The 26,467-nt window shown below is 35.2% G+C and overlaps 1 protein-coding gene across 5 annotated transcripts in view; it reads left to right on the top strand.

Annotated features, from left to right (window-relative positions):
* LOC124640017 overlaps positions 1-26,467 on the top strand; it is a 154,404-nt gene that overhangs the window by 41,761 nt on the left and 86,176 nt on the right. For 4 of the 5 annotated variants that reach the window (XR_006985518.1, XM_047177592.1, XM_047177591.1 and 1 more), the window contains exon 1: positions 7,912-7,972. The exons of the other annotated variant lie outside the window; for it this stretch is intronic. Coding sequence is in view for 3 of the 4 variants with exons in the window: in XM_047177592.1 (XP_047033548.1) it covers positions 7,938-7,972 (35 nt within the window). In the remaining variant the exon portion in view is untranslated. Of the gene's footprint in view, positions 1-7,911; positions 7,973-26,467 lie in introns of those variants that run through there. 5 annotated transcript variants of the gene reach the window in all.

The raw sequence follows: 26,467 nt of genomic DNA, 5'->3' as shown, positions 1-26,467 counted from the left end.
CAAGTGTAGAACAATTAAAACAGCGCATACTGGACGCGTTTGACGAAGTAAAAAGTAAACGAGACATACTTTTATCATTAAAAAACAATTTAATTAAACGTGCTCGTGTTTGTATTGAAAATGGTGGTGGACATTTTGAAGGACAGCTAAAATATCTGTAAGTTTTTTTGTAAATAAGTAGGTACGTAAATTCTAAGGTGACATAACAATTATTGTAAATATCAGCTGATTCAAACTTTTTAAATACGCCAAAATTACTTTTTTTCACAAGTTTTACAACTTTACTTATTTGATTTCTTTTTACCACGTAATCTTTTAATTTAGTCACCTAATTTCTTAATAATTCATTTTGAAAAAGTTGGTAATTTTGTTGGTCCTAAGCCCAAATAAAGTATGAAGGAAAAGTTTGAATTGAATAAAAGTTTATTTTCCGTACACCTTTTATTTTACTTTTTCTTAGTTTTTAATCGTAACGCATCTATGCGTTTTAGTTACCTACATTCGTTATCAGCTGTTGGACGCGGGGCAAGTTCGAGCGAGAGCACGCGAATGCGAGAGCGACAGAATATTATTAATGAATACTACTATGAATGACCTGGAATAACTTGTACAATGTTTCCATGAATTGAGTGAAATTTTTGGATATAACTTATCGCTAATAACTTTGCTGATTATGAATATTAGTTTTTGAAACTTTGCATAGATAATACTAAGAACTTTTTAAATGAGCCCTTTAAGTTTGTGCACTAATTAAAAAATAGCGGTGTATAAGTAAAGTATAATCTGAAAGTATAGTAAAAATTTGTGATACGTAAAACAATATAGCAATAAAATATTTGTATTCTTAAGGCTCTGTTATTTTTGAGAAAATTAGGTTTTATTTTATTTTACTTATTTTTTTTTTCTAAATCTAGTAAAAGCTAGAACAGATTTGTTTGTATTTCCCCTGGGTGAATAGTTTCAAGGACCTCCGTGAATTATTTCAAAGTTACCAAAAGTCCTACAAACTATTCAAAGACGGTGTTTAAATTATGTTTTATTAAAATAACAAATATTTAAAAGACATTGAAAATAAATATTGATTTATTATACTGTATCATTCATCTAAGGTTAAGGTAAAATATGAAGATAAAATTAAGTATCCATGATGAATTTTGTCACTTTATCATAACTGCTTTATCTACAAAACTCTAAAAATAGGTACTTTCTAAACGGGACCGCAAAAGTGTGAAAAGAAAAATTCAGGTAGCATAGAGCAGGTAATGAAAGCAACTGTTTTCACGTCAACCACTGCAAAAAGGGTACAAAGTGTGACACACTGCTTCTGCTGAAAAGAAATGTTCCCAGCCTTCGGCATACTACCCTATCAAAGCTTTCAAAAACGTCAAAAGCATTTTTTAATCCCTCCTTTGTATAATTATGGAATGACGTTGTAAGCGCGATGCCAATTAATAAAGCCACGCATGTATGACGCACTGTTACTGAACTCAGTACGACACAAATTGTGTTCTCACGTGAATATTTCATAACACCACTTAGTTAAAAATAATTGGCAGACTTCTGAATAATTAATTTCAACAATCGCGTTTTTTGTATCGCGACGTTTTTTGCAACTCTCTCTCTCTTTGTTAAAGTGTTTCATAATATATTTTTTTTGTGTTCTGTAACGGTGCAATGGTAATTGGAAATGACGCTGTCCACGCATCAGGTATTTGATATAATAATTATAATTATTACTTCGTCGTAAGTGGAGACATTTGATTGTCATAGCTGTCATGCATCGCGATGACACACTGTAATGATTTACTAATAAACTGGAATTAACGAATTTCTACAAATAAAAACTGTTCCAACACATTCCTATATAAACATGACACCAAAAAGGAACAAAAGCGGCAAAACTGCCCCAGTTTGTGCACAACTATACTGCGCCCCTTTTTTGGATCCATATCAAGGGCAATACGCCAAAACGGGCAAAACAGTTGACTCCTGTCATCAACAGACACAAACCATTCATTTTTAGTGAGGCAATCGTGAGAGGAGTCACTCACAATGTTCTTTGTATTATATAAATTGATTCAGTAGCTACTTCTCTGCAGTCAGTCCATTAATAACGGAACAGACAGGGTTTTTACCTGCTTGATTGCGGCCGAGTAGGAACATTATTTTCAGCGGAAATGCGCATTTTACTTCTTTTGTATTTTCTTCACAGAGAAAGAAAAAAAGTCGCGCGAGGTGCAGTATTTAACGCACCTAATCAAATCCCTTGATTAACTTTCTAGTCAGAATGTAAACAACAACTTTTTATTACCGATGGGAAGCATTAAATCGTTACACATGCCAGATATAATTTTGATAACGACGATGAAACAGATCATAAAGATACGTAAATTTTCTGCGTGAACATAAATATAGTTTTATATCTGAATAACGAAAGTGTAATAATTATACAGCAAAACAAAGGTGACAGGACAAATTATTATTTTTTTACAAAAATGTGTCTGTTTTGATTAACGACAATTATAACGACTTTAAATTGTAACAGAAGTTTTCAACAAAAATCTTCTAGATTCCTTACTAAAAGAAATATAGATATTACCTTCCTTACTCCAGAAACTGTTTGAAGGTTCAGCCATCAGTATAAATTAGACAAATGACGAGGAAAGTCAGACGAGCATAATGCCTTCCAATTTTATGATCCTGATACTTAAGTTAAACGTTGTACTTCGAATAATCTTAAATACGGTAGTCTTCGTATAATTTATTCAAATTAAAGGACCTACATTTACGTTAAGCTGGGTACTCACTTAGAAGTGTAGCACGTAACGTATCAGATACGGTATCAACCTGCAAGTGAGTACGGCTCGTCCACGGTCCTCACGAGCACTCTGCGAGCCGCCTTTGGTATTTTAGTAATTTAGTAAAATATCGTAGTATAACATAGGTACATGTTTGAGACCCGCATAACATTGTACGGTGATATCAAACAAACCCTAGCTTGTAGGCATTTTCAATTTGAATAAGAGTTTTTCGTTGGATGTACATATAGGTTGAATGCCGATAAACCAAATTAGAAAATAAGTAGGCAGACAATCACCTTCCCCAGACCCGGGTTAGATCATAAAGCAGAATAAGTACCTACTGGGTCTTTAAGGAAAAAATTAAATGATATGGAAATGCTCTGGCTGCGTGTGACTGAAAGGTTCTGTATAAAGTATGTAGGTCGTGACGAGGGACACGCGTGCGTACCTACCTCCGGCTTCACGTTCATTAGTCACAGCCACACCAGCTTTTGTTCACTAACTATAAAAACTCTTTCTTATTTCTTGCTCAAATGGTTTCAATAGAAATTATTTGTTAATGTGCTGCTGTTTTTTCCTCCTAGGTTCTATTTTAACGGCATTTATTAATATTAATTTCACGCTTTTATTCCATTATTTTGGCTGTGATATCGATATGGTTATGTTCTTGGAATCAGAGATAGTAATAAAGTTTACACGTGTTTGCTACTTTATTAAGGGGCTCGAGTTAAAGAGGTTGTGAAAGAGGTTTAAAAAGGAAACATTGTTAGATTTCACTTCTGTATTTCTAATGCAAATATAGTTTTAATTATTAACACATCTTATTATTTTTCATGTCAATAAATATAATTTGCATAGTTTATAAATCACCACTGGAACGATAAAAGCGAGACCGGTAACAGCAACATTTGTCAAATCTTTACAAAACTGCGGAAACCAACACGCCTGCCTAGCTTGGTGGTTATGGAATGGAAAATCCATCCCCATACACTGCTGAATGTAGGCCAGGCAACCCTGCCTGAGGTAGCCCGCAGCCATCCACTACTCGCCACTTTGGTCAAATCGTCGATCCCTGGGCGACAACAGGAATCTGGAAAAATAAACTATAAATAATTCTAGAAAAATGCCACATAAAGTCCTATAACCGTTTAACACACAAATTCTCTTTAAAATATTCTTATGATTTACGCTTCCATTTAATAAAAGAGTACTTGTTCAAACCGCTTAAGTAAATAAGTAGTACCTACTTCTAACTTGTGAGCTTACAATACTTTAACTTAGCTTCGGTCCTTTGACGCACTAACCTTTTGTGAGTTTATTATAGCAATGAGAAGGATGAAATCAATTGGAATTTTTGGTGCTACCTCTTTTCATTCACAATTGGTTAAGATTTTATCGTAGCCAACTTTGTAAAGCTACGATAGCTACAATGTTGACTTATTAACCTTGTAAGAATTAGTATGTTTGGGTGTGGTTGTTTCTGTATTCTCCTATTAATAGATTTTATAAATGTGGATATTGTGGAGATGATGGTTTTTCAATCACGCTTCGGAATAAACTAAAATTTGTCACACATTTAGATTGGTGTATAACTTAAAATATGTATGTGCTCCAACTTTATAGTGGAGTGTGGCTGAAAGTGCTGAAACTGCGGGTTCAAGCTAGTCATGTATAAATTAAAACTAAATATCAAAAACTCAATACAGTTATCATATAAAATACGCTTTAATACATATACCGAGAAGGTGAACATACGATTGAGGTTTTTATAATTAATGTATTCCTGTATCCGTTTCACTGGTCTATATAGCGGTACGTGAGAGTTATACACACAAGTATGTTTTATTCAGTATTCAATATTTTATATTCCTACATCTCGTTGAGATTTTACGTGCCCAGTATGCGCGGGTTCGATAAAAAATACATGTAAAGGAATATTAAAAAAAACTCGATTTTAGAAAGCTTAATTCTTTAGGATTAGACTTGTTACCAACACTAATATTAAGCTGTCTGTCTCATCTAGTAGAAGGGCGTTATAGCCCACTTGCCGAGTGAGGCTGCAGGTTAAACTATATCCGGGTATGTAAATTAGTTCCCATGGGACACAGCTGAATCCGCTGGCAGAACCCACTATTAAATAACAAAAAATGTAATAAAATTACGTAAACTATTTGATAACATTCTAAGAAACTAGGCCACAACGCCATTTTCTAAATTCATTTACAAAAATACCGCTGAGTTAACAATCCAAAAGAAAATATTGTATTCGTAATAATATTATTAGAATTACAGAGTACTTACACACATTTCCAGAACCGATAAAGAGAAAGGAAACATGAATCTATATGGGGATACATGACAATCTATTGTATTGTAATGTTATTTTCTTTTTCTAAGTGGTCTCCAGTAAAATGTAAGTGTTCTTGAACGTCTTGTCATTGAACCTTCATAGATGTTTGCCTGTTGTATGTTACGTGTAACGCTAGGCCTAATGGGATCACTATTGCATTAAGGAAATGTAACAAACCTATCTTTTTTTATTCTCCATTATAAAAATTGTAGCATTTATTTGTAGATTCAACAATACTGTCACTATAATGAAGTAACTTTTAGGAGATTTTTGTATGGTTTGTGGATGGCGATGAAGTAGGGTAAACCGAGGTATAACTGGCCACTTTCAATTATTAGCCACTATTCACTTTGACTGCATAAATTAAGAACTATTCTCATAGAACGCCACCTATTATTAATTGTTAGTACCTATTACCTACTCAACTAGCTTTCATTATAGTGACAGTTTTTTCCTCTATGAATACTAGCGCCAAAAATATCGGCCATTTTGTGACAGCACGAGTACGAGTCCCGACGTGAACGGTAAATCCTTAAAAAAATTTTAAGGTAATGATTGAAATTAAAAGTGAATTTAGTAATACTTCGTGTAGTAAACGTGAGTTGATTGTGTTTGTGGTATTGTATAGATGGTAAACGATCGCTTTTTAAAGTTTTATTCTGTCAGTATTTATAATAAAGCGAGATTAGTTGGGTGGCCAGTTATTGATTTTCATTTTTGTATATTTTCATTTATTGGCCACTCATGCCAGTTACTGAATTATACGCTAATGTCCGAATTTTACGAAAAAATAAACATATTTAGAATGAATATATGGCACACTATCGTGTAAAAAAATCCAGATAAAAATATACACGTTTATCAGTAACTGGCATGGGTGGCCAATTACTGATAGTTATATGGCCAGTTACTGACGGAATTTTTTTTTGTTGGACAGATTTTCTGAAATGTCTTTAAAAAAACGCCAATACTCTAAAGAGGCAATAGAAAATGCTATCAAATTTATTGAAAACAATGAAGGTATCCAATCCAAATAAAACAATTTCTATTCTCTCGAATATACCTTTCTCGGAATACCTGAAACAAAATCATCATCCTCCTGCCCTTATCCCAATTTTATTTGGGGTCGGCACAGCGTGCTTTCTCCTTCCAAACTCTTCTATCTGCCGTCATCTAACAAGTAACATTCTTTCTTACCATATCTACTTTCACACAATCCATCCATCGTTTCTTTGGTCTTCCTCTTCCACTATATCCGTCCACATTCATACTCATCAACTTCCTCACAACATGATTCTCATTCCTCACATCATCGCATCACATGCCCATACCACGACAGCCGGTTTCCACGCAGTTTTTCTGATACCTGCGCTACTTTCAAACTTCCTCTTATATACTCATTCCTCACTCTATCCATTCGCGTAACTCCACACATACCTCTTAACATTCTCGTCTCTGCCGCATGCAATTGTCTTTCATTCGTCGCTTTTGTGGGCACTCTGATCCATACAAGACAGCAGGTCTGACCATACTCTTGTAAATTTTCCCCTACCTGAAACAAAATACCTGAATACCTGAAACAAAAGTTGCCCGATTTTCCCAAACGACAACGAAAGCGCCAAATTGAGCGAACTACATTTGCGTTAACATCCAATCAATATGTTGACAAGATAAGAGAAAAACAATTTAAAAAGCAAGAAGAAGATGCCGCAAAAGAAGAAAGGAAGAGGTTACGAGAAGAGAAAAAAGTCAAAAAGAGAATGATGTACCAAATAAAAAATAAAAAAATAAAACAAAAAAGACTGCTACTAGTAAAATTATAAATAGTCAAGATGAGTCTAAGAAACTGTTAGAAAATAAGAAAAACCGAAGTGTCTATTGTGACTATTGTTTGAATCTAATAACAAGAAGGGTGATCCTATGTAGGCTCTGTAACAAACAATTTCATGAGAATTGCATACCATTATCTCACAGGATTCATATTCCTGATGATGAATGTGATTCTTTTTTGTGCCATAATTGTTACAAAGATTACTCTACATCTGATGATGATGATGATGATGTAATTAATTTATTTAAACACGTCAATAAATACAAATGACAAGTTCCTCGTTACCATACTATGATTTAAGTGCAAACGAACTGTGGTATACTGATCTCATTAAATTAAGCTAAGTTATAGTTTTTTTTTACGAATTAAGAACCACCTTGTTAGAATTTGTTTTATTATGTTTTTTAAGTTTATAATTACTAATATAGTTGCTTTATTCTATATATTTTAATTGATTTTAAATATTATTTTTGCATGGCCAGTTATTGGTATTAAGGTGGCTAATATCTAATTTTAAATGGCCAGTTATTACTAAAAAATACTACTTTTTCATTCTATTAAAATATTACTACATAATTCTATGTAGTTTCATATTTTACTCACTAATAACGATAAATGGATACTTGCTTTAACTAAAGTTGATACAAGAATATTAATTTCTTGACACATTTCGCCATGGCACTTAAATGAACAACTCGCTGTCCTTAAGTGGCCAGTTACTGGTGAGTTTACCCTACTTTTAAAGACCAGGTTTTATAATAAGATGGTAGAGGTTTATTATTAAATGACCAGTAAACAGGTGATTTTTAATACTCGGACAATGAGATAAATACTTATACGAAACAAAACCCACAACCAAAAAATCTGACCACTGCTGAACGTAGAAATATAATTTTGATCTTTAATCAACTCTAATATTTTTGTTTCAGGTAAGAACATAGTTTGAAACATCAAAATGTTTGGGGAACTGTACAGCTATTTCAACTTCAGGTAGGTTTACACAGGGTATAAGCTGTCATGATAGGATGTGACTTCTTATTTGCATTATGTCATTACCAAAGTTTTCTCCCGAATCCTGGGTTTGATGCCTGAATCGCACAATCAAGCATCAATCAGCACATTGTATTCATACAATTATACACACATACACTCCACCCGTGCCTACTTAACGCAGTTTCAGGCCTAAAATGTAATACTGAAGATTTAGGACAATGAAATAACAAACTATTTGATGCTCTTAAAATGCACTGATTGAGAGAATTTGTTGTATTTTGCTCTCGTGTGTTTGTGTAATTCTATTGTAACCACTTTGTAACTCACACTACGCCTTACACTCAATCATTTTTTCTCCGTCCTAACAGTTTTATGGAGATCGAAACATGCTGGTTGAGGCATACAACGTGAATTTCTTGGACCCACTCCAACAATCGTAAACTTTATATGTTACGTGACCCCATCTAACTCATATAAGTAGCAAAGGATAGTGTAAGTAAGGGAACTGGCTGAAATTCGTACATAAACCAACAGAAACAATACATGTATTTTAAAAGTTTGTTTATTTGCAAGTTTGGCTTGTCATGTATATTATACTACGTTTTATCCAGTTGCGATAAATGGCTCTCTTGGGTCGTGGGTAAAACCACGGGTTAACAATTGGTATATAAGAATCCTTATTAATGTCCCCCGTTCAAATCTAGATGGCGCTAGTGACACATGCTGCCTCTTCCAAAAGCTTTAACTTCAAGGATTCTTACTTAATTTAGTAAGTTTTATCCGTTGCCTCCCTCAAATTAATATATTATCCTTATTTTCAAACTAATGAAAGTTATTCTGTATCTGTAGACAAGTTTTCAGGCGATTAGTTTTATGACGGCCAATAAAAAAATATGGCGGTTTCGGAGACTAGGTTTCTTGTTTGGCGCGTGTCCAAAGTCGTGGACAATAGTCGGTCAGACGGGTGTAAGTGTCGATATCAAAACCAATCGTCTTGAGTAGCTTGGCACTATTTTACTTTTCAGAAAAGTTACAGCTTCATTATTGGAGGGAAAGATAAATATTGAAGTTAAAAATAAAATTAAAGTTAAGATAAGTTTACAATACGTGTCAGTGTGTCGATGGGACAGAGGTAATAAAACCCTACTACTAGGTATCGAAGTTTTATTGGATACGAATAATGAAACTGTTTAAAATTCAGACGGCGTAATTTGTTTAACTCGAAAGTAGGAGCTGTAAAGTTTGTCTTTAAATGAAATTAACAATTTGTACCTTTACCTACCCCTGTACCTTAAACTTGAAAATGTTTGGATATAAAAGTAGTCGTTAAATTACATTATTACTCTTCCTGAGTTCTAACATGTAATTACCATGCCAAGTACCAAGTGTTTAATTCACAAATGAATTCAAACACAAAGTGAAAAAAACAAAAGTATGATTCATATAAAACGAATAGAACGATATTCCTTTTGTGACTTTAATATTTACAAAGGCGTTGAATAATTTTACAACTTTTTTTATTCCAACAATGGGTTTGGTTGATTCTGGTATTTTGGACAATACAAGATTAATATTTGAATGAAAAGGCTTCGTGGAACCACGTCAGCCGCCTGAACGCTTCGGGTGATAATTCCAAATTAGAGATGAATATTTAATATTTTCTTTCTGTCATTTAAATTCATTGAATAATAGATTATGGAAAACGGAATGATCAAGTTTTATTTTTCATTTAAAAGTGAGAGGCAGGCAATCCTGATTGTGACGTTCATTAACGAAGTGTCACGTTTTATATCGGATCATATAAAATGATACAAAATAATGATGCGTACTGAACTCCATGATTCCATTATTGAAACTTTACACAGCTCCGTGGTCACGTTAATTAATGGTTCACTTGTTGTGATGTGAGTCGTAGTTGACACACATTTATTATTTCTTCATTAACAAAAATTTTAGGCTCAGTTATATAGGTATACTTTAGCTTACAAGCGGTCTTTTGGTAAATATGGGACGTCTATGTTCAGCAGAGCAACACCTACGGCTGAGATGATGATGACTTTTAAAAGAATATCCAAGATTTTTCACAATGTCTTTTAAAATTCTACTCCTTTATAAAACAGTTACTACAATTAACCATTATATGTAGGTACAATACTTTTACGCGGATTTCGTTCAGTAATGTGCGCGTCGCAATAAATCCAGATACCTACGTGACTAAATTTAAAACAAAGTCATAAAAAAATCGGTAAAAAAACTTTTAAGTTAAACGGTTTTATATCTTATGTGCACTGAAAAATAAAAAATAAAAAAACAGTTACTTACCTATAAACCTACGTAGGTGGTCCCGGTCATATTAGACTAAAATAAAAACGTGGGGCCCATTCCGTAACTATTGCTGTAATACTTTCTTCTAGCTAGAGGTATAATAGGTGTGGATTGCATCGACTTACTATAATCATAACTGGAGATTTTGACAATCAATAATCAGCCGTAGCGGCTTCATCAGCGAACGCCGAGCTCACGATCTACCAAAGTATAAAGATATGCTTTGCCATAAGTAGGATTTCAGAGGGCCCCACGTTTTTATTTTAGTCTAATATGACCGGGACCACCTACGTAGGTTTATAGGTAAGTAACTGTTTTTTTATTTTTTATTTTTCAGTGCACATAAGATATAAAACCGTTTAACTTAAAAGTTTTTTTACCGATTTTTTATTATCTAGTTTTTAGTATTTAATGAAAATGCCTACCGAATATTCTTCATTCTATACATGGGTCAGCAGCGGTGAGGGAGTGCCAGACTCTTACTGACTAAAAACCGTTCTTTTTCGTCGTAGGCCTTTTATGTACCACGACCACGGTAACTCTTTAGGACAATCCCGCAGCCCAGGCAGGCCTTGGCCCTGTTGGGCCCCGTTGGGGTTGCTGACAGTATTCTACTTGAGTAGCCCTTTCATTTGATACCCATATTGAGGGGGTTGTGGAAAAATATGTAATCCGCCATTTTGTACCGGCGGCCATCTTGGATTTACAATGTTATTGATATTACTATATTGTATTGTCATCGGAATTAAAGGTGTGTACCAAATTTCAGATCAATCTGACAACAGGAAGGCACTGAAATTTCAATTTCTAAATTTGACCCAAGAAAGAATGAATAAATAATAAAACAAACGGGGTGAGCTAAATAAAACCGTTTAAAAATGTATCATTCTCCCATGCTGCTGCAGTACAAGGCCGCAGGGTTGACAACGTGACGCGGGAAATTGAAAACTCATTATGTAATAGAGTTTCACTTGTTGCTCAATAATTATGAGGTGTGCATAAAATTTTACCTGCGACTTTCCTTCCCGAGGAATAGTTATTTTGTCATGATTCTGATTAATTATGATGTATGTGTATCATAATGAAATTACTTCTGAAAAGGATAGTCTAGCTTCACTTACTTACCACTTACAGATCGGTATCCATTTTTGCACAAAAACGAATTTATTTCATTTAATTTTGGCATAAAAGCATAAAAAACCAATATTAAGTAAGTATACATAGGTCGGACTTATTGCTATGTTACGCGACAGTTATTTAATGTTGCTAGTGAATTGACATCCTCGTTTACATGACTTGAAAACCAAGCTTAATTTATCAAGAAATAACCATTGCTCGGAGAAGTTTCGCGGTTCGATTTACGGCATTCAATGTTAATGGCTATATATTATGTTGTATAAGTGCTACAGCCTTTGATCGGACAGCGATAAGATATTCATTGGTAACCCTAGTTGGTGTATCGGCTGATGGTTATATGGATTGTGGGGATCGCTTTCATCTCTAGTGATCCGTGAAAATCGTCTAAATGGAATTTTCGACGATATACCTACGCTTTATTCCGGTTCGATTCATTAGGTTAACCATGTAGCTTATTAGTTGAGAAATAAGCTCTAGTAAATGTTGATTATTGCGATTTATGTGGAAGTGTATAAACTGTAATTTACCACAGCTAAGGTGGACTTGCCGGCAACTGTAGTTTACAGCTACAACCCAGGCGCTTTTTAGACAAGAGAGACTAGGTTACTCATATGTAAGTTAAGTTTGCTCCACTTTCAAATGCATTTTTATCACAAAAAATCATAGGTAATCAAGTAACCAAAGCTGTTATAAATCATTTCGTCTTTCACTAACATAAATCATAAGATCTTGACGAGGCAACCATTCATGTTCGTCTCATTTAATAACAGGAGCTCTTAAATAATATTCAGTAGTTGTAAATGAGTGCGTGTGATAAAGTGTCACGTAGGTACATTTGTCAAGTGTCTCAGGTTTGCAGGGAGGATACTTTACGTGCTCATAAAAATGTGAACTTTATACACGAATAGAACGCTTTATACCCGTACCTTCCGCATTGTAAGAGCTGTTTAAGAAAATACTATTCAGATGTAGAATAAAACTAATTTATTTGTAACATTCAAATATTATTAATTTCGAAATGGTTTTCCAAGTTCTTTTTTGTGCCGATTAAAGGTTTCTACTTTCAATCAATCACTTAATTGAAATAAAATTTCAGGTGCAATGAAAAACGAGATCCAATGAAATAACATGTCGATTACCTAAATTAAATTGAGGAAAAAATTGTTCAAAAAGCACTTTTCAAATTATGTTTTTACTCTTAGTTCAACAGTATTATCTTGATGAAGTACCTAATAGTAAAATGAAGTATTTACACGAGCGTAAAATTACGTCAAACATTTTCAAGTTTGTGGAACTTTCTACGAATTTTATTGGAGTAATTTATATGGAACATGTAGGCACATAAAGTCATCGACTTATTTCGGCGGCGAGTGCTAAAAACTCTGATATAGGTTAAGTTTTGGCGACGTGGCGAGAATAATGTACGAGCTGGTACCTACGCATGTTAACCAGGAATTAGCGCACACTCGCTGCTCCTCAGAGATTGCTCGCAGCATCGTTACGAGATGTAGATATGCTGTATATTGGATTATGTTTTTAAGGGGCGGCTCTATTTTGCCATATGAAGCATGGTGTTCATCAACCACTGCTGGAGGCCAAGTGTAGCATAAAGCTCTTCATGCTTTGAAGACGGAGAAAGAACCTACTGCTTTAAAAAAAAAAAAAACTTTTATTAAAAATAGTAGATACTTTGATATTTATTGCTACATGAATATTCCAGATTGGTTCCAATTAATTATCAAATACTGAAATGCTGAAAGCCATAAAAAATACCAAACTTATTAGCAAAAAGCTTTCTGTTTTTCTATCAATTAATTTTATGGTTTTATAAAAATGGCTCATCAAACATCTTTGTTTTCGAGAAACCCTCCTCCCCTGGGCCTTTAAACACGCTTAATTGCTCAGATTATGGTAATTCTATGTAAAACTGTGGCCGAGCCGTTCGCTTTATATTCCTTTCTTGGTTCGAAGTTTTAAAATACTCTTTTAAAAGAATATTGGTATCAGATTTTCTTGTTAGAACGTGAAGAAAAAAACTAATTTCGACTTTGATAATGGTAGTTAGATGGTTAGGATAATTTAGGTACCTAATCAAAATGGACATAATTTATCTACATAAGATATCAACGGCACATTCAAACATAACCTTTTCCATTTTCATATTTTCCAAATTATGTTTATAACACCAATATAACGTTCGTATGAAAATAACTTCTTACAAAACAAAAATAACATCGCTATTCACGAAATATTTTGCAGAAATTTATAAAAAGTTATCGTATTTCATCGCACAATGTCTCTAACGTAAGTAAAAAACATAAATGTGAGGAGGATAAGCAGATAAGCGATAGGTGAGGGTTTTCCTTATCCGACAATGTCTCCCCGAGGCCTCATAGCATTACATACGAGTATAACAGCAACGAACTAAAGTATTAGAAAATTCTAGTTTCATTCTGTCTTGTATATTCTCCAAAGGCTTTATTTTTAAGGACCTTTCAATTTTTTAAAAGACTGTAATGTCGGATATATTTATTTCGTTTACAATTTTGGAATTTTATAAGTAAACAGATCGCGAAGTTCGTTCATTGAGATACCAGATGTTTGGAATTGTTTCAGTCTGAACCTACTCGAAGTAAAGTGTTTTATTAAATTTTATCTTTACTTCTGCACAAACACCGATCATCTATTTTATCCGTGTTGCGAAAAGGTCAAGTTTTTGTTAAAAGATACGCTGCCCTTGTCCATCATGAATAAATGTATTAAATGTTAAACTACAGTTCTTTGAAACTTACTAAACTTTCATTTGATATTTAATCGAATAACTTTTCTGATTTACAAAAAATTCTTATGCTCACTCACTTTTTCTGTCCATATCTTACTTAGGAAAACTGTATGCCCCGAGGTAAAACTAATCATAAGTCCCCTTACATAAACATGTTATTTTATTTTATTTTATTTTATTTTATATTATTTTATGTTTTATTTTATTTTATGTTGTGTTAATTATAACGAGTTACGAACAAAAATCTAACTATGTTATGAGTGAGTCTGTACGCGGGTATGCATGCGATGCAAGGACAGCATAAACTCTATTTTAAAACATCACGAGTGTTCTCCATTACCGAGCGACAACATAATGATCTACTTTCATCTTAAGATTGAAGTGAACCCTGCTGTTGTAGATAATAAACTTTATGACCGCAACGCTTTCAAATGTAACCCATCTACACGACAGCCGGGAAGCCACACCATACTGTTTATTTATAGAACTACAGCTTCAGCCAGCGGTTTTACCCTGATATAAAATTATCCTAAGTCTTCTTCCATGATTTATACCTAACACTGAAAGAATTTTTCAAATCGGACCAGTAGTGCCTGCAATTACCGCATTTAAGCAAACAAATAAACATACAAACAAAGTCTTTAGCTATGCAATAGTATGGAACAGTCTCCACCCACACATGTACAAGTGAGGTTACACTGTGAGAGGCGCTGCGCAGGAAGCGAGGCACATCTGCATAGAATTTCTCTATTTATAGCGTTTACGTCGATTTCCGAGAAATACGCGCAATATCTGCTAAGCGTGTGATGAATTGAACATTTTTATGTAAATGTTAAGCTAGTACTGCCATCTGTCAAAACAATGCCGCGTTTTATGGCTTCGGAAAATTATTGCTTCTCTACTTTTATTCCTTTTATATTTTCTCTTTTTACGTATGTTTGTACATAAAATAAATTAAATATGTAAATAAGTGTACATTCGAAATGAAAAGATACTAAAGCTTTCGAGACTCTCCAAAAGATTTTCAAGGAAGCGCAAATTATGCATTCACGGTTGCAAAGTAAACATAAATAAGATTCAATGAAAAGACATTCCAAAATGTTTTCAAAAAATATTCAGCACACACGAATCGTTAACGGATGTAGCCGAAATCGTGATAAATGTAAGGGATCTTCTGATACGACGAAGTTTAGGGAAAACAAATAAAAAAACATCCATAATATATGTGCATCGTCGATTGACAGGAAGGGTAAATAAATGATTTTGCTTTTGTTTATAGTGTTTAAACCCACTTAGTTTCCTTCAGTGTAACACAGATCTATATTACAAAGCCAAAAAGTTTATTTGTTTTGCCACGGTCATCCAGGAACCACTGATTCGATTTGCTTAATACTGTGTTAGTATGCTCATTAATCGAGGGAAGGGGCTACTTTCATACAGATTTTTGAAGTAAGAAGTTCCTACGAGGCGACGGTAAAACCACTAGAATAAGTGAAATTATAAAGCTTTTATATTCTTTTAGGTTTTGCGCACTGCCTACATTTTTCAACTTTTTCACCCTTTATTCATGAAAAACCCACCTAACAAGTTTTCATTTCAACGAAGCTTGAAATCTCGTTATCTTGCAACTCATTAAGGATTTCAACGTCTGCCATAATTTCGCCGTAGATAGAAGTTTCCTTAAATAATCTGATGATTTTGTTTACGGGCGGCTAACGTGACCTCATTAATGGGAAGGACGCTCGCAATATTCCTAAATAACTCTGATAGTTAGGAATTTCTGCACATTTTAGAACTTGAGGGCAACCCTGCGGCGTGCTCAAGCATTGTTTTTGTTTTATATGCCAAAAGGGTCAGCTAGGAATTTGCTTTAGGGTAACCACGAAGGAAAATAACGGTGAGAATAATTGCGAGTTCAAAAAGTATGATTACGATTCTTGCCATTGTTTTCATGACAAACTACATAAAACTCACAGGATTTCACGCTTCAGGTTTATCATCGTGGCGTTGTTATTTAAATTTGAAGTTTCTTTGTTATATAAATAGGGCGTGGCTCTTTAAAATACCGTTGGGAAAATACTGTAGGAACAAGTTCGCAACAAATTCAAAACAGTTTTGTTGTATCTTTGGGTTAATTTTGGCGCTGAATATACTTAGCTCAGGATGTACCAGAACGAATCTAGTTGCTTTGATTAAATTGAAATATTCAGTATCATTAGGATAAATGCTCTATAAAATCAATCAAACAGTAGGAACATAACTACGTTAAAGTTTTAATGTGGTCTTCCGTTCAGTCCTCAAACAAACAATTGTGAAGTAAATTCGTAACCCACGGACAGTTGGAAGTTATAAAGTTTCAACTTGATTAAGTAATGGTTTGCAATCATTTTGTTTTGGGTTAGTCACGGAATAAAATAAATTAACATTATAATAGATGAGTGCCTACCACTTCACACTAATTGATTCTAAGATTATAAAGATTCAAACATCAATTTATCTGTCACACTTAGGTATCTGCAACAGAAATGCTTTTAAGTAGAATACAGTAAATAGTAACGTTTGATTATTTCGAAAATCTATAGATATTCAATTCCATTGTACACAGCACGGTGATTCAAGTAACGTTGTTATGCTTTTACTAAACCAAGATTATTATTCCCTATACGCTAGATTTAGTATGGTAACACGAAAATCACAAATCGGTTTTAAGCAATCTTGTTAGTAAACAACCGTTATCAGTATTGACTCACGTCGACAAACTTCTATCAAGATGAACTTTACGAGCAAACACAAAAAACTTACGGCATTAACTCTAAAGCTCCGAACGAATTACATTTGACCCAAAACTGTGTCCGAAACAGAAGTCAAACATTTTCATCACGTAACTTTATACGATATCAAATACGTATGTCACAAATCCTTGATATAGCTTTCTAAAAAGCGCGTTGTAAAATCTCAAAAATCTATACAAGTTTGTTTGTTTGGACACATCAATGTCAGGAACTTCTAGTTCGATTTGCAAAGTTCTTTCAGTGTTAGATTCTCGCATTTATCGAGGGAGGATATACGATATTTATCCGGTAGCGTAAAACAATACCCACGTGACGATGGTGATCAATAAATCCGCAGCTGTTAAATCATATTTCCTTGATTTCCACACAATGTAACAAAAGAAACCAATAAATTTTCCCTTAACAAGTGTCGAGAGAAATTCCTTTGTACTTCAGTGTTTTTCTATTAGTTAATTATTCTTTGTGTTCTGTAGTTCATAATGAAATAATCAGAGGCTGGTTGAACACGAGTACACGGTTACAGGAATAGTTTCCAACATGGCGGCGTGTTTGTCTTTTGTTACTGATTTGAATTTCGATTACTTGCGCTGTTAACAGTCAGAAAGGCTGTTACCTACACATTGTTTGATAGGCAAATGTTTGACCATTATGTAAGCCTTCACTCCTAAAAGAATTTAACTGATTTTAGTTTTTCTAAGTTTTATTTGCTGTACCTACATATGTATAGAAAAAGCCCCGCACATTACACACTTAGGTAGTTCTCGGCTGATAATTTGACCGATGGTTATTTTTAGGAAAATAGTGAATTCAATCATACTTTTAGTTGGTATAATACTGGCCTCATGCTTTACCATACTATCATTCTTCTTCATACTGATTTATGAGTCGTATCAAGCTATCAGCTTACTAAAAGTTTGCCGTGTGCGTGGGCTCAGGGAAACTGGTTTTTTCTGTCCATTAAATTATATAAACAAGCAAATCAAATAAATTACTACTGCGTTGTTGTTATCAGTTTCAAATAAATGAAGCGAATAAAACAATAGCTTGTTATAATGACCTCGTTTGTATGATTTACGAAAACACTCGCTGGTTCCCGGTTTTCGGTAGTTTGCTGCGTTTCTGCTAGACTGGGTATAAAAGCACATACATTTTTAGATCCCATTCGTAATGCCTTACACTATGTGGCTCAGAATATATAAATGAACTGTAATGGGGTACTTTGTTCGGTAATGGCTTCATTATTTTTCGATCTCAGAATTTTATTACCGTTTACATAAAAATCACTGGATATTAATTTTAAGAGCGTGGCTAGATTACTTTTTAATACCGTGTTTGTCTTAAGGTCTTAAGGATATTGGACAATAAAATACTATTATTTACTTAATAATGGTCTTAATAATTGGGGTTTACAGCAAGTTATGAACAGTTAACCAGTTTCTTTCTCGTTAGTGCGCGTGACGTTTATCCGCGTCGAGTGTTGCCAGTAATTAATTGCACAGCTTTATAACATCTTGTTAGATCAGCAGACGTCCGCTTAGTACCTACATCTGATGCGATTTCATATTCTGCGAAGCAATTATAAAGTCAGTGATGAACTTCTTCATGTTTGTATTTTTATGGCCTGACCTTTTCCCAACCATTTGTATTACATGGAGCGACTGTCTATCTGACTTTTACAACTGGGGTAACCCAATACTCCTTGGTATGACTGTCAGAATTTCTGGCTTCTGACTACCCGTAACGAGTGCCAAACTTGTGTAGTTAATGTTTGTAGTACTTAGGTAGGTTTAATATGGAGGGGTTTGCCTATGTATGAGAAGGCTGGAATCCTTGTTATGTAATAGACAATACGTAATATATCAATCAGGCCTCACTGAGAGCTACGTAACTAGCGGCCTATTCATCTTATTCTCACCATACAACTCCTTAGAGCTTATCTAGTCCTAAAGGACAGGCGATTAGTGCGCGCTGAACACATGAATAACAACAAAACAAGTGAATAATGACCGTGTTATAATGATGATGGCCAGTAGTTAGTTCGAGTTTCTGCCCGCCACGGTGAATGTCACGGGTTTGATTCCCACATGAGTCAAATATTTACGTGCAGGAACATGGATGTTTGATTTAAGCTGTGAAAGTAATATTACGTGTACCTAAGTATTTATAAAATAATAGTACGAATTCTGCTTAGTTTAGGACTAGAAGACGTGTGAATTCGTGAGGGAATATTATATTAGGTACATTATAATCAAAATTAAATGGTTATTCACAAAGGTTATTCCTCTGAAGCACTCACGTAAAGATACTTTAAATTATTTATGCTTGAAGGCTCGAGTCACTGAACAGCTCATGCTTAAGCCTTATTTGTTTTGATAAGAGTCGAATTGTATTTGTATTATTTAGAAAACTAGACATTGAGACTGAACTTACGTTGAAAAATTTTGGTTGAAGACTGAAGTGCAGTGAATTTAGTGAATTTTAAGAACAATTTCTGAATTAAAATGGCTTTAAAGCATATGTATTTTTAATAAATTGCTATGGAACTGGCCTGCATATTCAGTTTGCAAACATCGTTGCAGGCTGCAGTTCTCGCTTATGACATCGGGCGCTTGCGTCGCCTCACTCGAGCACGAGCGATGTTGACCTATCACTTCACTTGATTATCGTAACTCGTGCGCAAAATGCTTGTGTGTACGCTATCACTGCTGTTTAGAGATTTAAACACGCCTTTTGTACACTCGATGCTTTGTCACTTGATCGTTTGATAGTTTATTATCTTCTTCCTGCCGTAATTTGAATTTTATTTGGGGTCGGCGGCGTAACGTTTTTCGCATAGATTAGGTTAGATTAGGTATTCTTTAGTGTACGTCACAAAATAAATTATCAACACTGGAAACACACGAAGCTTACTGTTCTACCTGCCGTAATTTCAAGTATTTAACATTATTTTTAGCAATATCGATACTGTTGAGATTCATTCTTTAAAATACTTTCCTGAATAGTTTTTAAAGTAATGTGTGTGTATTAACCTTAATTGTCTATACACACTTTGGAACTTTAGCCGAATGCATTGACATTTGATGGCAAAGTTTGAGTATTACACAGTTCTAGATCGGCACACTGCAAGCAGACCACAAACCAGCTTCAGAGCTATAAATTCCTGAACAAAGCCCAGCTTTTGGCTCACATTTTCGGAATGTACCGTAAACCAGCGATCGTCACACGGAACATTTGCCTTCAAGTGACAAGAGGCCTGATAAACATTCCTTTACTTAAAATTCACTTCTGACCTTTCGTGAGTAAGTATTTTAAGAAAATCCGTCCACAATTTGTCCAAGCAGCGTAATTTCTGAATTTTTCACGAGATTTCCGTGACTTTGGGGAGACATCTTTATTTATTTGAGAGCTGCTTCCGACGGAGTTGCTCAGGATAACTTTTTTGAATGCTAGTCTTCGTTATTTTGTACAATATGGCAAACGTTTTCTAAAGTAACAGCAGCTTAATTACCACTACCTATACAATTTAGATGAGGTTTAAACGATATTAATATACACAGAATGTTTCAGTGTCAACAAATATTTAACTAAAGTGCTCTCTCGCTTTGTGTCTAGCGCTAGATTATAAACTTGGCTACGAGACCCAGCTTTTGAAGTAATTTTATTGAAACTTCCAATTTTAGTTTAATCCCATTTGGGTATGAATGTAATTAAAATTTGGCATTTAATGATAAGTCAATTACTTATCAGGGAAGCTTGATTTACTTCAAAGAGCTTATTAATTAAAAAATATTTTTTCCCTTAAAGTAGGGACAGACTATAGTTTTAAAAGGTATCGTTAATCAATCACGAAGCAGGAAAATTTGGACGAACTGAAGATCTTTTCAAAAGATACAATACATTGCACCCTCAATAGGCACCATGGCCACGAGGCTGGCCTGTCATTAATTTGTAAAGAAGCATTCTAAATAGAATCTAATGGCGCGGCGCTATCCCTGCGATCTAATTAGAGACTTCAAAATAAAGTCTCAGCTTGATTGCCTCAATTACTTAGAAAGCTATTCTGCTTTGACTTGTCATGTCTCCTTTTATTGGACTCTGATTAGTTGTTTGGAAGAAGAATAACGCGGAAAAATATTCACGGGAAAAGTGTATTGATTAATTGACTTTAAGTGCGAGTTCGTTTTTGAGCATTATTGAAAGCGAGGAATAATATACTAAAACGTAAATCTAGGAATCAAGCTGATTCCAGCAATATGGATCGTAGTCAATCCATATTGAAGATTTTCATCACAAAGATAACATGACTTGGATTTCTAGAGCTCTGCAGTATCATCATCATCATCAGCCTATCGCAGTCCACTGCTGGACATAGGCCTCTCCAAGTGCACGCCACTGAGATCGATTTTCAGCTTCTCGCATCCAGCTCCTGCCAGGCGTCTTGCGCAAGTCATCACTCCACCGTGCCTGAGGACGTCCTACACTACGTTTGCCGAGGCGTGGTCTCCACTCTAGAACTCGTTTACCCCAACGGTTATCGGTTCTTCGGCTAATATGGCCAGCTCACTGAAACTTCAGCTTGCTGATTCGGTGGGCTATGTCGATGACCTTGGTTCTCTGACGGATTACCTCATTTCTGATGCGATCCCTCAGAGGAATGCCGAGCGTAGCCCTTTCCATAGCCCGCTGAGCGACTTTAAACTTGCGAACCAGCCGTACCGACAGTGTCCACGTTTCGGCTCCGTAAGTCATGACAAGTAGGACGCACTGATTGAAGACTTTTGTCTTTAGACACTGTGGGATCGACGATGTTAGGACTCGACGTAGCTTCCCAAATGCAGCCCAACCCAACTGAATTCTCCTATTCACCTCGTCCTCAAAGTTGTCTGCAGTGTAGTAGTGCAGGTCATATAGCTGGCAACGTTTTAGGGTTAGACAAATAATTGGTGACACGCTGCTGTAGTTCTGCAAACCGTTGGAACTACTCCAAGCTATGTGAACTAGGATAATATTTGCTCTAAGTAGTTTTGAAGTAATTAAAGCGCTGAGAAAATATGTTCATGCAGAAATATTAACGCAGTTCATAATAGCGCAGCTAAACAATTTATGTAACCGATCTTTATAATATTGGAACCTGACCTTTTAGCAATGTTAGCAAAAACTAAAAAGGCGGCTTGTACAGTTTATTGAACTCAAGCCAAGAGTTTTTGTGCTCAATACTTAAAATCACTGCTATTGTTGTAAGCTGAATTAAAGTTTTTTGACATTTAAGTTGACCTCTTTCGTAGGCTTCAGACTGGTCTTTGATTTAGGACTTTGTGTTTTATCGACATTATGTGGAAGTTGACAAAGTGTGTAAAACAGTATATACCTATCAACAATCGCAATGTTCAGTTTATCGATTGCCACTTTGACTGTAGTTTGAGTATCTAGACCAACTTCTTAACTTAACACGTAACGGTTGACTGATAACAATAGTTCATTTACAATTATCCAACCTTGAATTAGTTGGAAGCTGTCTTAGGACAGAGTAGTAGTAGACAGAGTTTGCATACTGAAAGTTATTCAATTAAAAGAAGATTCTTTACATAACAATCATATGACAGATACACATAAAAACAACATAGCCTTGAAGGAACCGTTGTCAAAGCCCTAATTACGGTAACAATAATTTACAAGAAATAAAGCAAAGTCAAGGTGACTCTTGACAGCCATTCTCCCAAAGGTGGCTTAATTAAAACCAATGTTGGCGCAAACACTTGCTACTGATTTATTAGCTAGCTACGTGAAATATTCATCGAATTAATTTGCTGTAGACTGATTTCCTTTTGTTGGTTAAAAGATGTTCACCAACTAATATAAATACCAATTAATATAAATATTTGTTTGAGCTAAAATATATAAGTTGAGAAATAGATAAGTACTATGAGTAATAGATAAGTTGATTATCAGGAAACTATAATCTATACATATAATAAATCTGTAAAAAAACTGTGTCTGTACATTAAATATATTAAAAAAATAATAATTTTGTGGGGATTAGAAACAGTAATGGAGCACAAATCCAAAAAAAAATTCTGTCTGTATGTCTGTATGTCTGTATGTCTGTTTGTTTGTACACGCTAATCTTCCGAACTACTGAACAGATTTCAATGATTTTTTCTTTGTTGTGTCAGTATTAAGCCTGGTCAACATATAGGCTATAATTTATCTTCGAAACTTGAAGACCTGATGCAGAACACCAACAGACCAACAAAACTATAAGAGATACAAAAATGGTGCCATGGCAAAAATTGTTTCATGTGATGAGCATTTTCAGCTGAGATAATAAATTTGAAGATCTGGAACACCTGATGTGGAACCCCAAGAGCCCAGCTTCTATGTACCATATACAGGTATGCCGTTTTAGCAAAAGTTGTTCAATTTGATAAGCACTTTCTATTGACTTATACAAATTGAAGATCTAAAACACCTGATGTGGAACTCCAGGGGCCCAGCTAGACTATAGCATATAGAGGTATGACGTTTTAGCAAAAGTTGTTCAATCTGATAAGCACTCTCTGTTGACTTATAAAAATTGAAGATGTAAAACACCTGATGTGGAAACCCAGGAGCCCAGCTAGACTATAGCTTATGACGTTATATGACGTTTTAGCAAAAGCGGTTCAATCTGATAAGCACTCTCTATTTTGACGTATAAACATGGAAGATCTGGAACACCTGATGTGGAACTTCAAGAGCAATACTACACTTGAAATGTATAGAAATGAATGTTATGAAATAGGTATGGTGAATAAAAAAAAAGTACTTAGTCCGTCTTTTAGATAACCCTAAAATAATGGACACGTATTTTTTCTTTTCTCCTTCTCACAAACAAATAATAACGAAGATATAACACGCTTGAATTTTGTGTTAAGTCACTGCTTAGTACAAATTTTACATACCTAGACGTGGCGTCACGAGCCCCCACTCTCCGAATTTTTTGCGTTATATATATCTCATTATTATTTTGTATGTCTCTTCCAGACCTCGGGACTACAGATTTCCGAATTTTTGGAAGGCAAACGTGAGGCCAAAGCCAACACGCTGAAGCCCTTTTGAGACAACTTTAATGAAATGGTGACACAAAACTGACAATTATCACTTTATACACTATAGAAATGAACCCAAGGACAATACCCGGTGAACGTCGTTAAAAAAAAGATAATCTGTGCTGTACCATTGCTAACTGTGGATGAATACTACTTGGGCTATTGTGATGGGATGCTAATGGACTAGGAATGGGGAAACTACGGGAACTATGGCACCTGCCGATGACAATGTATTAGATACATGTAAAAATGGCAGGTGGAGACTCGCCAGTTCACTTACTGGGCCCCCGGGAATCTGTAACTGAATAGCAACAAAAGGGCAACAAGGAATGAGCGGCTGAAGTGTGAGGATACCTCGGCGGATTTTAAACGCAGATTACGCGCTCCCTGTGGGTCACTTACCACGAGGCACCTATCCTCCGAGCAGGGCTACTAACCCTGCTCAAGCGACTCCACTCTGGATGGTCAAGCCAAGCCAGAGGCGTGAGACCTACCCCCGTCATGGTTCACTCCGACCGGCCGGAGATGGGGGACAGTATACTCTCCCTGGAGAACTCAGTATATATGCCCCGCGGGGTCGCTACTCCCCGTCATCAGCCTCAGATGTCCTGCGATGCTTATATCTCATTATTATTGTCGTTATTATCTCAAGAGCCTTTGTCCCAATTATGTTAGGGTCGACTTCCAGTCACGATGCAACTGAGTACCAGTGTTTTAAAAGGAGCGACTGCCTATTTGACCTCCACAACCCGGTTAACCGCTCAACCCAACACCCCTCAGTAAAACTGGTCAGACTTACTGGCTTCTGACTACCCATAACGACTGCCAAGAATGTTCAATGACAGCCGGAACCTACAGTTTAACATCCCCTCCAAATAACGGTTATTGGTATCCAAAATATACGTAAAAAGTACATACGAACTTAGAAAAGTTGCATTGGCAGGTACTTGCCAGACCTGGAATCAAAGACGCACGCTCATACTTGAGAGATTGGTTCTCTACCCACTAAACCACCACGACTTCCACTAAGTCATCACGACTTTGTCATCTCAGTAACATTTAATGTTTTTTTACGTAATAATACGTGTAATATTTTTGCCACACATAACTTAAATGCGGACTAATAAGAATCACTACTTTTATCCCTATGGTCACGTCCATTGCGGTTCAGTTCTCAGCGTTTTGTTTAGTCTGCTGTGCTTTTACCGTTAAAGTACAAAAATTATATGGAACATTTCTAATGGCTATGCGTATTCCGTTGTTTTCAAGTCAATTTTTCAAGTTCAAGTGATTTTGCTGACCCCGTAGTCGCTGGCATAAGGGACAGGATCCGCGTACGAAGTCGCGGGCAGAAGCTAGTATGAAATAAAATCATTAGGTGAATATTAAAATAATAGGTATACCTAAGTAAACTCATTATATAGTCTTGTATTTTTCAGAAAAGTACATCGTTTACTTTGCACAGGATTGAATGTTTTGCGTAAGTTTTACATTGAAACTTATCTCGCAGGCTCTGATAGAAAAAGTTTCGTAATTACTTAAGTTCGCGGAAAACATGAAAATATATCTGTTGGTACACCACTGCAAAAGTTGAAATAACATCTATCACAGTATTTGCATACTAACAATGTTAGATAAAGATGATCTATGTTGTCAGATGAAATATTTTAGTCCCAATTCTATCTCATCTCTTCCTACCAATGTTTGATCCTCAATCACCTTTTACCATATACATTGAATGCGATTTAATAAACTCACAGTACTTATACTTCTTAAACGGGAGTTAGCAGCAGTTCCCTTGGAAGAAACCGTGTGTGGGAGCTAGTCTTTAATAAAACAGTTATTTTTTCAGGTACAAGAAGTCACTAAAGTCAAAATAAAGGAAATAATATCCTACAAAAATCTGTTCGTTTATATACCCCACTGGGTCCGTATGGATATGAATATGTAAACTTTCCCCTTAAGCAATCAAAAAAGCCCTTTTTTAGGTACACACATCTATTTAATGTATTCTTGTTAACCATCGCCTGTACGAGGTTCCTACAATATTTGCGGCATTTTAAATAATGTTAGGAGAGTCCGAACGAGACTCTATTATTCTCTTTTTAAAATAAATGAGGTTCATTAACTTGCCAGTGTTGCCAGTGTAATATGTTCATGCGTGTAATAAGTAGACACACATGCAGTCCGTCACATCCAATTTCCCGACATTTAAGCACTTTAATAGTCGAGAGGACCCTTATTTGAATAATTCCTATTAGCGGATGTTAGGTTTAAAGTCTATGCAATTCGCGTACGGCTCTGCGGCTACAGTGTCGAAATTTTCTTTCTATGAAGATTTTTATACAACTACATAAATATGTCACTG

Source organism: Helicoverpa zea, chromosome 20 (genome assembly GCF_022581195.2).
Source record: "Helicoverpa zea isolate HzStark_Cry1AcR chromosome 20, ilHelZeax1.1, whole genome shotgun sequence".
Lineage (NCBI taxonomy): Eukaryota > Metazoa > Arthropoda > Insecta > Lepidoptera > Noctuidae > Helicoverpa > Helicoverpa zea.
Note: the sequence above shows the minus strand (reverse complement) of the source record. Positions and strands in the feature narration are given on the sequence as shown.